Genomic DNA, 16700 nt, shown 5'->3' with positions numbered 1-16700 from the left:
GTGCCTATTTCTACAAGAGAGACGCTTAGTTAAGTGTCTATCCTGTACAAATAAGCACCGGTGCTTAAGAAAAAACTGATTTATTTCTCTAAGCAACTCTCATTGTACAAGGCCTTAAGGGGCCCAAACCAAGAGGCGGCTTAAGGCCCGTGAGTATAAACCGCCATGTATATGTAACTTGTATTATAAGGCATGTAAGATAAGTCACCGAGCCGGACACGTTTGTATGAGCCGGCCGGGACTCTGTAGGCTGCAGGGCGTCAACCCATGTATATAAGGGGACGACCCGGCAGCGGCTTAGGGCAAGAGACACAAATCAAAAGTCAGGCAAAGCGTATTTGCTTCCTGGTAATTGAAACCCTAGCAATACCACATCAAACTGGAGTAGGCTTTTACGTTCATCGCAAGGGGCCGAACCAGTATAAACTCTCCGTGTCCTTTATCTCGTTTAACCCATCTAACCTCGTCGCAATGGCTCCATAACTAAGTCCTTCTATGAGAACATCTGCCGTGACAATTCCACGACAAAAACTATCTTTAACATAAAATCAACGGTTATAAAGAGATGGCGTATGGAGAACTATAAAAGTCTCCGTCCTTTATTATTAGATAAAGATAAAGATGTGCGGTTGTACAGGACATTTGAGGGCCGTCCAATGCTGTCCGGGGTTGTGTCCAGGCGCGTCCACATACGTTTAGGCCTCCTTTGGTTTAGAGGAATCTTGTAGGAATTTCATAGGATAAGATTTCTATAGGAAAAATTCCTTTAGAGCCCTTTGGTTTATAGGAATGGAATCCTATTCCTGTGGAGGAATTCTTTCTATCCTCCACATTTCATAGTAAAATAAACATTAGCCTAGACTCAATGGAAAAAATCCTATGATGTGAATCAAAAAGCATCTCGTTTTCTATTCCTACTCATAGGATTTGAGATACATGTCATCTTATTTCCTATAACTTTTCTATTCCTATGATTTTCCTACCCGATAAACCAAAAGAGGCCTTAGAGGTTAGAGGGTGGATTTGCCAAGTCCAGATGTAGATGCTCTAACCTGTAGCATGCATACTGCATATGAAGTTAGCAACATCAAGCCGTGCTTGGCTGGATCGCCGGAGCTGGCGGTTCCCTTCTTCCATCGTGGAGTGGGGTCTCTAGACTGTGTGGAATGACGATCATGGAAGGCGTGCCACACAATGGTACAAGCTACAACTACCGTGTTCAGTAAGAGAAACATTTCAGTTCATATGCCCAATTTGGAAATCACAAGCTTATAGCAAGCACAAGCCGCATAAACTCAGGAGGGCAGGCCATATACATTGCGCGACCGCAAGAGCTGAAACTGAAAAGCGCGGCGCGCCCCCCGGGACAGGGAGCAGGCTTCACCAAATCAGCTAAACACGAGAAACAAGAAATTGTACCAACAACTTCGCCAAACCAGCTCAACACGACAAACAAGAAATGATAGATGAACGACTTTTGATGCTGTTAAGTTTGATGAAACATCCAAATCTTTGTACAATCTCCAGGGTACATGGAATATCTGGGTGATAATTAACTTAACTGGACGGCTCAGTTGCGCTCTCATGTGAGGTTCCTTTTGTACAAGGCAAGGGAGTTTTCAATGGCCTCCGAACCACATAATAATAAGACGGAAAAGACGAAGCAGATACGGGCACAGCAGCACCACAAATTTTGGATCATTTCATGTAGAAGACGCTCTAATGTACAATTGCAGACCAGGTAGTCAGTCTACGCCTCTTCCTGATAGGGCAAGTCTCATCTGCAAATTAGGAACGCAACGTTAGTTGACATGGACTCTGACAAAGACAGGATTCAATGTCTACAAAATGTATAGAAAACTGAAGTCTAGAGGGTGATGTTGGAGCTCTCCATGAGAGAAAATGATGAATATGTAACAATAGCTCGACCGATTTGATTCCTGAATCTCAGGCCATTGTTTCAGGATTTTACCGACAGAAACTTGTAGAGTAACAGTTTAGCAACTAATGCGGTACCAAGAGTAAACAAGGTGTTGAGCTAGTCATGTTTTATACATCAAAGATTATGTGCCTTAAATAAACCAGGGAAAAATAAAAGCACTGATGGTAATAAGTCACTCATTGGTAACATATACGTATCATATAGCCCGTGAAGGTGCAAACGATGTTGATGCTGTAAATATTGTACGCCACTTTTTCGTTCTACATGGCCGAATGTAAAACTTCCTACTCAAACTCGTGAAAATATATAAATGTTGACTGATAATTCTCAGGAATTCTGACAAGGGACGTACCTTTAGTTGAAATAATGGAAATCACTTTGGAGAGTCTATGAATTGTCAACTGTCAGCATCTGTAATAATTAGTTTGATATCCTTATTGTATTATGATACAATTCCAGGTCTTAACAGAGAGATGGGCAAACTAGCATTGGAGATATCTCATCAAACTCGACTCAACGCTATCGCACAACCTTTGCTTCAGAATCAATGACCATGGTTGCGCACAAGGCGCTGATTACCAGATGTCAAGTCCAGTGAAGGTTTTAGCCTCACGTGACTCCCAGAGCCATGCTGAGAAACATGCTTGGAAGGCAATGTGGTAGCATTCAAATCTTGCACATTGAGCCGTCTCATTTTTCCAGTCTGAGGTCTCAGAATGTCACATTCAGAGATCACCCTCTCCTGAGTGCCTGTCGAGAATTGCTGCGCTCTACCAAAATGACCAAGGACCGGATCCGGAGGCCTGGTAGGCAAGTTTTTATCAAGGCCTCTCGGTGCAATTGTGAATCCCTCATTGCTGTAAGCTGGTTGTCTGGCATGGCTAAACGGAATAGCTCCATGGACACCTCCCACAGGACTGGAAGCACCAGAAGTAGCTCTGGGGCTAGAAATTGGAGATGGTGACATTCTACCATTTTGATGTTGTGGGGATCTTGACCTTAGAAGAGGGCTTCCACACGGAGAAACTGGGCAAGATGTATTACTCCAAATATGAATCCCACTGCAGAGCACCAGTAATTAGAGGACAGGTATTATTATGCAGATATAAAGAAAAATCACCGGGTGCATGTTTTCTGACAAAAAGTACAGAACTAAGTTGTGGTCGAAAATAGACTGCAGGGAAAAATGCAACAGCGATGTAATAGCTTTATATACTGCTCAAGTGATAGCTTTTTTTTCTTTTACACTGCGTCACTGTTTATAATGGAGTCTATTGCAGTTTACATAAATCAAAAAGGAGGGACAACAATACGAAAATCAAGTACAATCAAGTATTTTTATTTGTTTGTGTGTGTAATTTCATACATTGGTCTTTTTATCTAAGGTGCAGTACGTCTTAATTTGCAAACTGGAAGTACGTGAAGGCAACTGTTAAAATAAAGTACGTAGCAGAAAATAGTAGTTCAGTAAAATATGGAATACTGGTGTTAATTGCGATAGTTTGTTTTGAAAATTTACCTAATTTATCCCTCATCAAACTAGAACAAAAAGTTCTGCTATGAAAATGATTGCTTCAGATCATATTTCAGGGTGAAACATCTCCCAACAGATATATATTGGTCACTGCTCATTTAGGGCAGCAAGCTCCCTTCTGGTAAAAAGGATTTGAGTGGAAGGTTGAGCACCCCTTAACGTTTAGAAGCATCTTTTTTTAACGTTAGAATCTTCCTATTCTATGACTGACTGGGCTTTCTACTGGATCAAAGTGGATCAACTCGCCAGATTCAGACACACACCAAAGCACGTGAATGCAGTAAATGCTGAATGGTTCACCTGTTTGTTGAAGAAAACTTGGCAGCTCTTCTTTGGTAAATGGATTGCCCTTCCAAGCCCAAAGAGGGCATATTTTTGGCCTGCCCAACCACCTGGAATATCAAAAGAAACACACAAAATATAAGCCATGCAGATGAAATATTAAAAATAAAACAACAAGAGTCAAATGAGGCCTTCAATAATCAAGTAGATCACTCGGCAAAATATATCCGTGCGACCCTTCTAAAAAATTATATTCGAGGGACAAGGTGAAACAAATGAAAGGAATGTAAGGAGAATAAACTGGGACTGCCTAAATTTACAAAATTTGCAGAATTTTCTGTACGCATCTGCCTGCTGAACAAGAAGGATGATTGTTTAGCCTAAGAATAACACCTTGTTCACTAACACTCAACAATTAGTACCTTAGAAATTGGTTTGCAAGATATAGCAGCCAACTGTTCCAATGGAACAGAGGCAGCTGGTCTTTCAAGTGGTGATGCACTTCGTACAAATGAATGCTGCAAAAGATCCACAGCTGTTGGACGGCTAGATGGATCACGTTGCAGGCACTGACGTATGAAATCCTTGCCCTCTTCAGAAAGGTGGTCCGGTATTGGTGGAAGCTCCTTGCTGTTACCTATCTTGAACATTGCAGCAATCTAAAGAAGGAGAAAATATCATGTCAGCATCCAGTTTTAAATAATAAAAATTTATTCGGAAGTTTCTTAAATAAAACAGGAAGTTGTTTCTTGATATGCCTCAAGGAAAAAATTCATAGTTACTAAAGGTGCGCCTAGGTGCGCCTAGGTGAGCGCTTAAGCACGCCTAGGCTCTAGTCGATAGCAAAACGCTTAGCACTTAATGTGCACTTTGGCCAGAAAAGCACAAGGCGGTGGCAAAACGCAAAATTAATGCCTAACGCCTTTTCTAACCTTTGAAACTATGCCACTGAGTTCACTTTTTGGTCCCTTTCGTGCCACTTCCAGCCTTCTGTGAAGTGGACTGCAAAAGGAGAGTGTGCCACCTACAACCTCCACCAGACCACCGTCAATTGGCCAGCCTGACTTCATTGGATCGGATAAGATGGCAGCACTCCAAGATCTTTGGAGTGCATAAGCAAGAAGACGGACAGGATGGGGGACATGACATGCACCATAACATTTTTTTTAGGGTAAGATTGGTATTTGACAAGAAACTGAGAACTTTTCAAGGGTTAACAGCAGCTAGGCCAAACAGGGCTGTGACAGTGACACACGACAGCCAAAATTCCAATTGGGTAGCATAGAAAGTTTTCTTTCAATAAAGGGCGCTCTTTATTGACACATAATCTCACTTCAAGGGGAAACAAACAAAACAAGTACACACCTGGCCTCTACGCGACTAGGATGCACAAAGCCAAACAAAGGAAAAGAAAAAGAAAGTGACCCACAGGGGTCAGGGCAAGGCAAACGACCCACTGCAGCAAAACATCAACTACTACCACCGCTTCTGACAACACCCAGGCGACGAGAAGGTTCCCCAACAGCAATGTCTTCAGCAAGGAAAAGGTGCATGAACGCCATTGTTGGTGGATCCAACCATGTGGGTTCTCACCCAGAAGAGAAAGTCCGAGTAAGCTTCCGGCAGTGCCTTCAACAAGGGGGCGTAATGCCACTGCCAAGTACAATCAGTGAAGGTCAGAACTAAGGTTTTCACCCCGGAAAAGGAGACCTGGTACTCGAAGAGCACCACCATAGACGAAGTCCTCTCTGTTGCCGCCACCAACTTGACAAAGAAGTCCTGCTGTAATGTCCCAATCAGCACCGGAACATTTGCTGAGACATCAGATCCACCAACGCAGATGTCCAGCGTGCTAATACCTGCGCTGATCTGAGGTACAACCCCACCATCACCGGAACACGACGGAAGCCCAAGATGGTCCATCATGTGGGCAGGAGGTATGTGGTAGCCTGGCACACGAAGCCTGACGGCCAAAGTCGCGCGCACCACTGCCAACTCCATCGGTCGTTCCTTCGTCCGTACACATGCCGACGGGTAACCACCAGAAGGAGGCCGAGGCGCAAAGCCAAACATGCCAAAAAAACACGCATTTCTCCTCCCGGGTCGCACCAGCTGGGGACCAAAGGCAGGGACACCTCAGGGGAGCCGATCATTACTGGATCAGGCTGGCTTAGCATGGGTTACCTTTTCTAACAACCAATTAGGAAATGGGAAAAAAATAAGTGGCATATAAGGAACTAAAAGGGAACGCACGCCTTCGTCGCCCGGTTCTGTTTCTGCTGCATAGACGTGGGCAGCACAAGCAAAGACAGGGGACTGCGGCATCACCGGTGTAAGGTTGGGCAGGAGGTGGAGGGGCACACTTTGCTGCATCGCCCCTAATCGCAATGGATTGGTTGTCAACATGTACAAATAAGGAAACTAGATGCAGTATCCAGTCATTGCAAGTTTTGTTCACGCAAATCTAGGAAACCGATGTGAAGTTGTCCATCAAGACTAAGATTCTTTGAGAAGACCATCCATCCCCCCCTTCCCACCCGCTATGAGCCCCGCGCGCGCGTCACGGGAGAAACCCTAGCGCCGCCGCAGGCGAGCCCTCCCCCCTCCTCCCTTCTCCTCTCCCTCCCGGCCGCCAGAGGGCGCGCTGGCGGGGCGAGGCTGTCTCGTCTCCTCGGTGGGGGCCATCAGCACGGGTCGAGGCGGCCACCTGGGATGCGGCGCTGGCGACGGGCGCGGCGGGCACAGCGGCGAGCTGGAGCCAGATGGCATCGGCTTCATGGTGGCGGCGTGATGGGCGACGCGACAAAGGCATGCTGGGGTCCGGGTCAACGGCTGCGGCTGGCTCCGATCTGGACCTTTGTGATGCGGGTCGAGGACGGCGTGGACCGGTGGGTCGAGGACGGCGTGGACCGGCGTGATGGCGTAGGATTCGTGGCGGCGGCGTGATGGGCGACGCGACAAAGGCATGCTGGGGTCTGGGTCAACGGCTGGCTCTGATCCGGACCTTTGTGATGCGGGTCGAGGACGGCGTGGACCGGTGGGCGGCTCAGGCGACGGTGCCTGGCGACGGGACGTCCCGGCGACACGGCGGTGGTGCGGTTAGTGCGCTGGCTCCTCCAGGGGCCTTCTTCGGCGGCAGGGTGCAGTCGATCCGGCGGCCCTCGCAGGCGGGCGGGTGGATGCCTCTTCCTCGCGTGGTTCTAGCCGGAGGCAATGGTAGGGTGCCAGGGGTGACGCAGGAGAGGCTGCTAGAGGGACGGGTAGACCGACTGCCTGTCACCAGCGCAGGGGCGCGCCAGTCCGGATAAGCTCCGCTCCCTCCTCCTCTTTTCCTGGCCTAGTGACTCCTGGCTGCTGACCGCTGTTCGGGGCGGGTCGGTCACCGGCGGCTCGGATGGTGTTACGGATCTACCGGTCGGCTCAAAGCTCATGCCTTTGATGGTCTCCGGAGTGTCTAGATGCAAGGCGTCAGCCTTGGTGGCGGGAGCTGCGGGCTCGTGGGCGGAGCTCGTGGCTCGGCGCCGACGGGCTTGCTGTCATGGCAGCGTGGGCGGCATGGGAGCGGTTCTTCGACGTTCTACGGTGGTGGTGCGGCCGGCGCTCTCTTGTAGGCCCGTACCGGGCCAGACCGATGACGGCGGCATCCATGCGTTGCTCCCTTCTTGAAGGCTCCATCGTGGTGGCCCTGCGTCCTTTGTGTTACTCCAGGTGAAAACCTCAATTCACTGGATCGGGCTGTGGTAGCTCTTCAGTGTCGTTTCTTTCTTGGAAGCACCACTTTGGAGTCCCTGGTTCGTCGAGTTGCGGCTTCGTCTCCTCGCGGTGACTCGTTCAAGGTGGAGAGCCCTTAGATCTTTAGCTATGCTCCATGCGTTTCTCCCTTCTTGAAGGCTCCATCGCCGCGGCCCTGCGTTCTTTGTGTTACTCCAGGTGAAAACCTCGATTCACTGGATCAGGCTGTGGCAGCTCTTCGGTGTCGTTTCTTTCCTGGAAGCACCGCTTTGGAGTCCCTGGTTCATCGAGTTGCGGCTTCGTCTCCTCGCAGTGACTCGTTCACGGTGGAGAGCCCTTAGATCTTTAGCTATGCTCCATGCGTTGCTCCCTTCTTGAAGGCTCCATCGCCGTGGCCCTGCGTTCTTTGTGTTACTTCGGGTGAAAACCTCGATTCACTGGATCGGGCTATGGCAGCTCTCCAGTGTCGTTTCTTTCCTGGAAGCACCGCTTTGGAGTCCCTGGTTCGTCGAGTTGCGGCTTCGTCTCCTCGCGGTGACTCGTTCACGGTGGAGAGACCTTAGATCTTTAGCTATGCTCTCCTGCCTACTTGTTTGCTTTGGGGCGTTTGGAGTAGTGCTGCTGTTCGTCAGCTCCCTTGTATCTGCCTTGGGTGTGTGTGTGTTGTCGAGTGGTTTGCATCCTGTATGACGATTGTTGCTTTATATATAAAGGTGGGCGAAAGCCTTTTTCGGTAAATCTAGGAAACCAAGGACTCATCCATGGCTCCGATAAAAAGACAAAATCCACCAACAACTTCAGGTTCAATATCAGAGTGGCTGCATGGCGGCACGGCGTGTGTCAACCATCGGTCCAAGGCGCTACATGATCAAAGGTATGAGACTGTGAAAGGAAGAGCATGGGGGCTAGGCTACGTTTCCATCCCCGGTATTATTATTATTATTACCGTGTGGCGCACATGCTCGGTCGCTGCGCCACGGACTCAGCATTTGGTAGGTCCTGTGGCAGTCAAAGCAAATGTAACTTCACTTCATGAACCTGATCCAACAGCCAAGATTTGTTGGAGTCCAGCTCGGACGACCATGAATAGGCAGAGCAGGGAGGAGCCGCGAGCATAGCATTTCTAAGTGGCTTAGAGTATGCAGTTATTTTCTCAAAATTTATTCTGTTAGCCTCTTGTCAAGTGGGCCGCAAAAGGGTGGAATTGCCATTTCTCAATCCTTCATCTTCCTCTTCTTCCTGGCTGGTAGAGTACTACCTACAATGCCCACCCCAATCGGCCGGCCTCCTCTGACGGTCTGACCGGACTTCACCGGACCCAAAGCTCGTATGCCTTGCACTGGACAAGGTGGCAGCGCTCCAAGATCTTTGGAGGGTGTACGAAAGAAGATAGAGGCACATAACAGGTGACATGCACTATAAGTTTTTGTGAATGTATGATTGATATTTGACAAGAAACCGGCAAGTTATTCAAGGGTTAAAAGCAGCTGCGCCAAACGGAGCTGTGGCAGTGGCACATGACGATTGAAATTTCAATTCAGTAGCATAGAATGGGTCACCATTTTCAGCAGCAGATTAGGAAGCAAATTTCAGTGGCATATAAGGAAATTTCTCAAAATTTATTCTGTTTACCGATCCATATAACTTTTTCCAAAAAAATAAAAGATCGGAGAAGGTGTGTTCTGCGTACCCACTACTGCAGAAAAGGAAAATTATGGCATGCATATAGGAAACGAAAAACACAGAAAGCAACGAAGTGTTTGCTCGTATAGAGAAAAACCAAGTAACATCTTATAAAATCCAAAAGTACCAGCAAATAACACCAAACATGATAGGATTAGGTAAATATAGGAATACCACAACAACAATTCAAGCATGTTGTTCAACTGATAAGAGATTCAGAGTGAAATTAGCCCCCTGGCTGCTCTTTGAATTAATTCGGAATGCTCAATGTTTTAAATCGTGTTTTCTGTGGCTTCACGGCTAGGTCTAAGCTACAGGTATTGCGAAAGCTATTTCCAATAGTGTTTTGTTATTAAAGTATACAAATCATCAAAATATTAGAAAAGTCACAGTAGTAATTTAGACGTACCACTGAATCAGGCAAAGTAGCATTATAAAAACTCAAAAAAGCATGCACTGACGCAAGATTGTGGATGCCATCCTGGTAGGTCTAAACTATATATATTCATTCTGGGTTTATTTATAACTAAAACTGAAAACAAGCTCCTGTTTTTACCCCGCAAAAAAAAACCTCCTGTTTTGGCCCATTTTTACTTACAAAGGAACGGCGTCAGCTATAGCTACTTCCGCTCTGAGGCAAACAGCGCAGCTATTTATTTCGATGGCGGCCTAAGCTAGAATAGCGGCATTAGGTGCCATGGCATACTTTTTAGGCTACAAAAAAGCTATAGCATAGCAATAGCTAGCTTTTCTTGTTCTGTTTCTTGTTTCGACCCTGCGTCGCTTGGGCGTGTAAATAACTTCTGTTCCAGCCTTTTCAATACAACAAGACGCAAAGCTTTTGCGTTCTCTCTCTCAAAAAAAACTAGCTATTTAAAACATTGGGAATGCTTTGTCACACACGTTCAAAATTCAAGTACACACAACATAAGAGATATACCTTTTGTGAAGGCACACCATAATAGTTATCCAACTATACATGCTAATTTAAAAGGGCACTGAGGTACTTAAGGTAAAATAACTAGCCATGCTGAACTGCTGACTATAATGCAGTAGCAACAAAGATATGCATCATGCATGTTACATAGCAGCTTCTCCCAGACAAATCAATACTCCATGAACAAATATAAATTGTAGCTTCAAAATCTGGTACTAACCCCTTCATATTCGCTCCATGGAGGTTTTGAGGTAGCCATCTCTAGAACTGTGCATCCTAAACTCCATATGTCAACAGCAAGGTTGCATCCGCTCGAATTCTTTATAACCTGCATATTTGTTACATACTTTGATGTGAGAGAATGAGAAAAAAGGTTGCATTTTGAAAAAGAAGGGAAGATACATATAAATTGTATAAAAATAGCTAAAGAAGTGATGGAAAAAGCAAAATTTGGAGCAATACCTCAGGAGCCATCCAGTATGGGCTACCCTTAAGTGAGAAAGGACACTGCTGCCCATTGATCTAAAAAAACAGAAAGCAAGCTTATACATGTTCATGACTTGTGAGTAAACAAAAAAAGAATCATATTTTGAGAGAGAGAAAACCCTTCCTCAAGTAAGTCAGCAGATATGTTGGTATAGCAAGGACCTAATTAAAGTAGTTGTTTCTATCAAAGAGGTTGACCAAACTCAAGTGTGGTTGGCATGAGTGGAGGAGCACACGAGGATAACGATAAGATAATGTACACCATTTCCTTCTATGAAGATTGTTTATGGCATTATAGCTAATAATAGTCATTCAAATTTCGAGCTAGTATTTACAGATGAAAAATGAACAGAAACTTTACGTGTTTCGCCATTCCGAAGTCAGCAAGCTTTACGCGGCCTTTAGGGTCTACTAATATGTTTGCACCTTTAATATCCCTGAAATTTTAGAAGAGCATAAATAAACACAAAAATTCAAAGTAAATTACAACTTAGCAGCATACCTAAATTAGACTAAACAAGTAATCAACAAAAGTAAATGGAACGCTACCTGTGAACTGTATTCGTCGCGTGCAAAAAAGCTAAGCCCAAAAGTATTTGCTTAGTATAATTCCGAATTGCTTGTTCACCAAACTGTCCATACTCCTGGAGAAGTTTGTGGATGGATCCACCGGACACAAACTCCAGGTATATATAAAGCTTATCTTCAACCTATTTTGGATACATGGATAATGACAAGACATGTTTAGAAAAACACACAGAGGTGAAGAACTGCAGACAAAGGTGAAGTTTAGAAAATTATGCATGTCTCTGTATTTTTTTCCCACAATTAGAAAAGGATTCCGACAATATAAACTGTTCAGCTACAGATATAATGAGAAAAAAGTGCAAGTAACAATTACAAGAATATGAGCTTTGTTGATACTATTAGCAGTAAATAACAACTGTTGGGAATAGGTCATACCGTTTCAGATCCATAGTATCGTACAATATTTGGATGTTGCAGACGGCTCAGAAGTGATATTTCCTGAGGATTGAACCAATAACATTTAAAAAGATAAGACAAAAAAATGTCAATCAAAAATCTGGGTTGTGACTACTAAGTGTAAACATGGAAAAATGGGCATACCTGGCCCAACTGTTTTGCACTTTCTTTTGACTTGGGATCATCTGAGAAAAGGGTAACCTCCTTCATTGCACACATTTGGCCTCTATCACTGAAACAACAATCATACAGATGACAAAAAAACACAAAATTAAGGTGATGAAGCAAAGGGCGAGCGATCGCAATGAAACTATTTAAAACAAGGGAAATTGTAAAAGCGCCCCCAGTTGTCACTGGGATTTACACCCTCGTAGGATTCCTCTGTTTACCCCCCCCCCCCCCCCTCCCACCCCCTCGATGGTACTTTTCTGTCGTTTTCAACTAGGATCTCAACAAACATGAAGCAGTTTTGACATACACATCTCTCGCGTACCAAGTCTGTGAACTAAGGTTTTAAACACGACAGAGGAAAGTAAGAGCAAGTAGATAAAAAATATAAGTAGAAAAATTGAGTTTTTTACTTAGCGTGATGATTAACATGCTGGCTGGTATTTTAGTTACTACTCCCTCCGTAAAGAAATAATGATCTAAACCCTCTTATATTTCTTTACAGAGGGAGTATTTCTCTTCTAGTGTTTTTTCATTAAAACTAGTGAAGAAAGTAATGGAAGGCATCTAGGGGAATTGAGATACTTGTGAACTGTGTGCACACCAAAAAATAATCTGTGGGAGTGTCCTTAAACTCAGGAGTTACATGTAGGAGTGCGTGTGAAATTTTACCTTAATATAGAAGATAGGTCGAGTGCTGTCGGCTCTGACACTTTAATGGAGTAATGAGGACACAATTCAACATGAAACCAACTAAGATAATTTATTATTCCCACAGTTACAAGATGATAAAATGTTTTAGCATTGAGTTATTGCCATAGAGTAGTTTACTTTCTAGGCTATCAAGACAGGATATTTATGTTGGTGACTCTGTTAAAAAAATGCTAATGTATTAATCATTTAATTGTCATATTCGATATGGTTTGCATATGCAGTTTGAGAAAGAGGTATACACGAGAAATATTACAAGTCAACTGAAGAGGATTAATCAGACTGGTGTATTTTGTAGCATGTGTGCAACTCGACTGAACTCTTCTCTTGTAAAGGTAGCAGTACATAAACACACTCATGAGAAATAAATAGCATATCAACAAGCATTCAAAAGTACAGAAAATGTGATCACAGGAAAAAATAAGACTTTTCCAGACAGTCTTTTAACATCTATGTTTTTTATGGAAAGCATGCCATGTGTGCAGTTGTCATACATATTGAATTGAACATCTTCTAGCTTCAATCATGGAAAGACATACCTGTTGAAGCCAGCATATACATGGCCGAATGTGCCACGCCCAATCAGCTTTCCCTTCTTCCACCGTGGTCCAGGACTGGGTGGATTCTCTGATCTACCAGGACTACGAGATATAGGACTTGTTGGTGCGGAGTTGTTCGGTAAAAATGGGGAACTGTTAGAGATGCTTAATGGTGGAAGAGGCAATCGGTGGGTTTGCCTTTTCTTCCCCTCATCACGCCGGCTAGTTGGAGATTCAGGTACAATCCCACCAGCCCTTGGATGCAACGGAGACACACTTCCGCTATGCACCCTTGAACTTGGACCAGGACTCGTCATTCTTGGGCTTGGAATTGGTGAACACTCTGGACTACCTCGGCTAGGCTGCCAAAAGAACTGAGCTAGCATATCACCTCCCACTGAATTATGCCCAGATGTTTGCCCTGAGCCTGGACTGGAGCACTGACCAGACCCAAGGAAAACTACGTCTGGCTGAGGCTTAACCGCCCAAAAAGCTGATGTTGGAATCTGGTCAGGAAATATTGTTCTTGGGCTTTGAGAAGGGCTTGACATCAAACTATTTGGAGCACTCTCAAGAGCAACTTGTCGTGAATTTTGCAAACTAGGTTGGTAACTGTCAGTGACAGCACCACTTGGAGATGTAGACAGAATTTGGTTACTAGGAAAAGCATTTCTTGGCTTTGTCACTTCCTTGGTGCTCCTTCTGGTGGTAGCACCTGAACACTCTTTACGCACACCGCTTCAAAAATAGAATATTGAAGAGTCATAACGATGTATTTGAGTGATTACAGCAACAAAATGATGTTGTTGAATGAAAAGTGGCACTAAGGATCATACCTTGAACTACTCGGTGCTGTAACATTGGTCACCTCGTTTCCTGCGGGGCTCTGAAGTTGAGAATCTGCACGATCATCACTGTCAATAGAACTGTTGCTGGAGACAGAAGCATTTGCAAGCCGGTTCAGGGCTGGCAGTGGTAGTTGATGTCCTGTACCACTCTTCTCCAAAATGGGCTTTGAGTCGGGATTATCAGATACAATACGTCTCACCCCAGCACGTGATCTAGGAAGAGGGAGTGGTTGTGCATGTGCTCTATCTGTTGCAAAGCTTTGACAGCGAGAAACCTCTTTTGAAGGGGATGTGGAGCGTGAGTGGGCAGTAGACCAGCAACGTTTCTCAGCAGTTTGGTCTTTACCACGTCTGCGACCCCCTCGTGATTTTGTGCTCCCCTTTTGCTCACTTGGACTTATGAACCGCTGAAATGTGTCAATTAGATTTTCTGTGGCCGACTTCTTTACTTCTTTGGATGAAGACCTTCCCCACCATGGTGGCATGTTGAATAAGAAATAAGTTGCAGAAGAATTAACTGGGCTATATATTTATAGTGAAGTCCTGCAGTTTAATAAACTATCATGTTCTGCCAAACAGTTGATGCATTGGACCATCCATTTCCCCAGTGGACCAGCAAAAAACCTTCCACACAACGGAATCTGAAACGTAGAGATTTCTTGTTAGTGCCTGTTCATGTTGAGATCAATGCTCAATGCCTGCTTCATCCCAAATAGTGAAATCAAATTCATAATAAGCATCACATAAATAACAGCAATGAGCATAAGCACACAGCATCATGACATTATTACGACAACTGAAAGAAAAATATAATTTTCAATAGATGAGTCTTGATTGTTGAGTGGATCCAGGTGACACATGCTTTCTTGATTAGGTTTTGGTGAATCCAGATGTACAGGCAGAATTTTAAAATCGCATTAATTTGAACAGGATAAATGCCATGTCAAGTTCTGTCAAGTATGTAGAATCATTTTTACACGCGTAAGGTACTTGTTGCAGCGCTGCCTGCTGCCCTGCTCATCCAAAAATGGAAGGGCGTGTCTAAGGTGGAAACACTCCAGAGTCTGGAAATCTGAAGACTTTGGTTTAGGGCCATTCGATAAGTTACCAACGTCTCAGATCAGATAAGTTACCAACATCTTGATATTTATATATTGAGGCCTTGAGGGGTAGTTGAGCATCTTGAGAATGTATGCCGATAAAGATAGGTATAGCAAATTATAACAGATTCAGCTTTGGGCAAAATGTTCAGATACAAGCAAACAGCAATTAATTCATCTCAATCCTGAAGAACATGCCATATCAAGGTCTGTAATCCGTCAGGCAACAATTCGACCCATTCTTATGGTTGAACTGCATTAATAGCTGATCGTTCACATGCGGTACTACATCAGCAGGCCTCTGTAAAGAGCTCCATGACAAAATGTGCATTCGAGCAGGCTGGGGCGGATCTAGATGGTGGCAGGAGCCACGCCCAGAAATTGTGGGGGGCTAACTAATCGCTGGAGAGAACAAGCTCATACCTCGAACCCAATGGCCAACGACTGCGGACGGTGTGGAGGTAGCAGGAACGCGATGTTGCGATGAGGACGGACGGGAGCGGACGGCGGCGGCGCGAGTGGGAGCGGGCGGTGTCAGGGGGCCGGCGCTGGGCGGGATTGAGGCGCCGGCGGTGGCGGGGAGCGCGGTGGTGGAGTGGGGGAGATTTGAGCCGCGTTGGGCTTGGGTTGGTAGGTCACTCACTCAGGAGTCGGGAGGAAGAGGAAAGGAAGTGTTTTTTTCTCTTCGGTTTGGAACAGAGAAGAGAGAGGTGCGGGGAGCACGAGACGCAGGCAGGAGTATTATTTTTTATTTTTACCGCCAACGGCAGGAGGAAGACGGGGAAAAACCACCGTAAAACATGAGGAACGGCAGAGCTTGCTGAAAGAGGACGCCAAGTAACCAACTGCTCTCCGGGAGCCTCTCCGCAGAGGATAAGATCGAGTTAACTTCGGTCTTTTATGGGTATTAATTAATTCATTTCCTATAATGGCATTGGATTCCATTAATTTAGGTCTGTTTTGCCAGGGCTCTAATCCTAGCACCGTGTAATGGGGTTGTATTGTAGAAAAATGAATATATGCCTAATTGTGTATCCGGTATCACTACCTACTTTCTTTTGGGGTGAGTGTCACTACCCACTACCTACTTTCTTTTAGGGTGAGTGTCACTACCCACTGTTTCGCAAAAAAAAAGTGTCACTACCCACTACTACTACCATTTTGCATGTTTGGATTTTATCTACATGATAAGATCGAGTTAACTTCGATTTCATGGCATATTACTTAATTCATTTGCTGCGGCTGCATCAGATTTCATTAGTTTGGGTTTGTCTCACTTTTGCGGGAAGACGGGGAAAATTGTATAACCGAAAACAACCACCGTAAAACATGTGGAACGGTAGAGCTTAGCAAGGAAAGAAGTCAAGTAACCGACTGCTCTCCTGGAGCCTCGCCCGTGAGGATAAGGTCGAGTTAACTTCGGGCTTTATGGTGTATGAGTTAATTCATTTCCTATAATGGCATTGGATTCCATTAATTTGGGTTTGTTTTGCCATGGCTATAATCCTAGTATCGTGTAATGGGGACATGTCACTGTAGAAAAATGACTATATACTGGTATCATTATCTTTTTTTTAACCGGGCATAACCCCTTTCCATTACTCACACAACGGAAATACATCAGTTCAGTTGACACCAAGGAAACCTAGAAAGGGAAAAGCGAGTTCAACGCATCACTGGAAAACCCACGGTAAACACCTGTCATCGAGCAGTTCACCATGGACCAGAACAGCTACGAGAACCTAACAAACCAA

At 44.9% G+C, this 16700-nt stretch overlaps 1 protein-coding gene across 1 annotated transcript; it reads right to left on the bottom strand.

Annotated features, from left to right (window-relative positions):
- Positions 1-1460: 1460 nt before the first annotated feature.
- On the bottom strand, positions 1461-15672 carry LOC123127912 (mitogen-activated protein kinase kinase kinase YODA). Its single transcript, XM_044547771.1, has 13 exons — positions 15370-15672; positions 13835-14487; positions 12999-13736; positions 11725-11812; positions 11560-11622; positions 11146-11306; positions 10958-11033; positions 10573-10632; positions 10331-10438; positions 4181-4417; positions 3777-3868; positions 2295-3003; positions 1461-1781 (listed from the first exon to the last, which is right to left on the bottom strand). Exons 2-12 carry the CDS (start codon positions 14329-14331, stop codon positions 2487-2489), a joined length of 2637 nt encoding a protein of 878 aa, XP_044403706.1. The 5' UTR covers positions 14332-14487; positions 15370-15672; the 3' UTR covers positions 1461-1781; positions 2295-2486.
- Positions 15673-16700: the final 1028 nt, after the last annotated feature.

The sequence above is a fragment of the Triticum aestivum genome, chromosome 6A (genome assembly GCF_018294505.1).
Source record: "Triticum aestivum cultivar Chinese Spring chromosome 6A, IWGSC CS RefSeq v2.1, whole genome shotgun sequence".
Lineage (NCBI taxonomy): Eukaryota > Viridiplantae > Streptophyta > Magnoliopsida > Poales > Poaceae > Triticum > Triticum aestivum.
Note: the sequence above shows the minus strand (reverse complement) of the source record. Positions and strands in the feature narration are given on the sequence as shown.

What these genes read in the sequence shown, in the direction of transcription:
- LOC123127912 (XM_044547771.1), bottom strand. Translation starts at nt 14,331, where the DNA reads ATGCCACCATGGTGGGGAAGGTCTTCATCCAAAGAAGTAAAGAAGTCG. An exon ending in GATACTATGGATCTGAAACG is followed by an intron (nt 11,307 to 11,559) that starts GTATGACCTATT and finishes TATCCAAAATAG; the next exon opens with GTTGAAGATAAGCTTTATAT. An exon ending in CATGGAGCGAATATGAAGGG is followed by an intron (nt 4,418 to 10,330) that starts GTTAGTACCAGA and finishes CTCCTTCTTTAG; the next exon opens with ATTGCTGCAATGTTCAAGAT.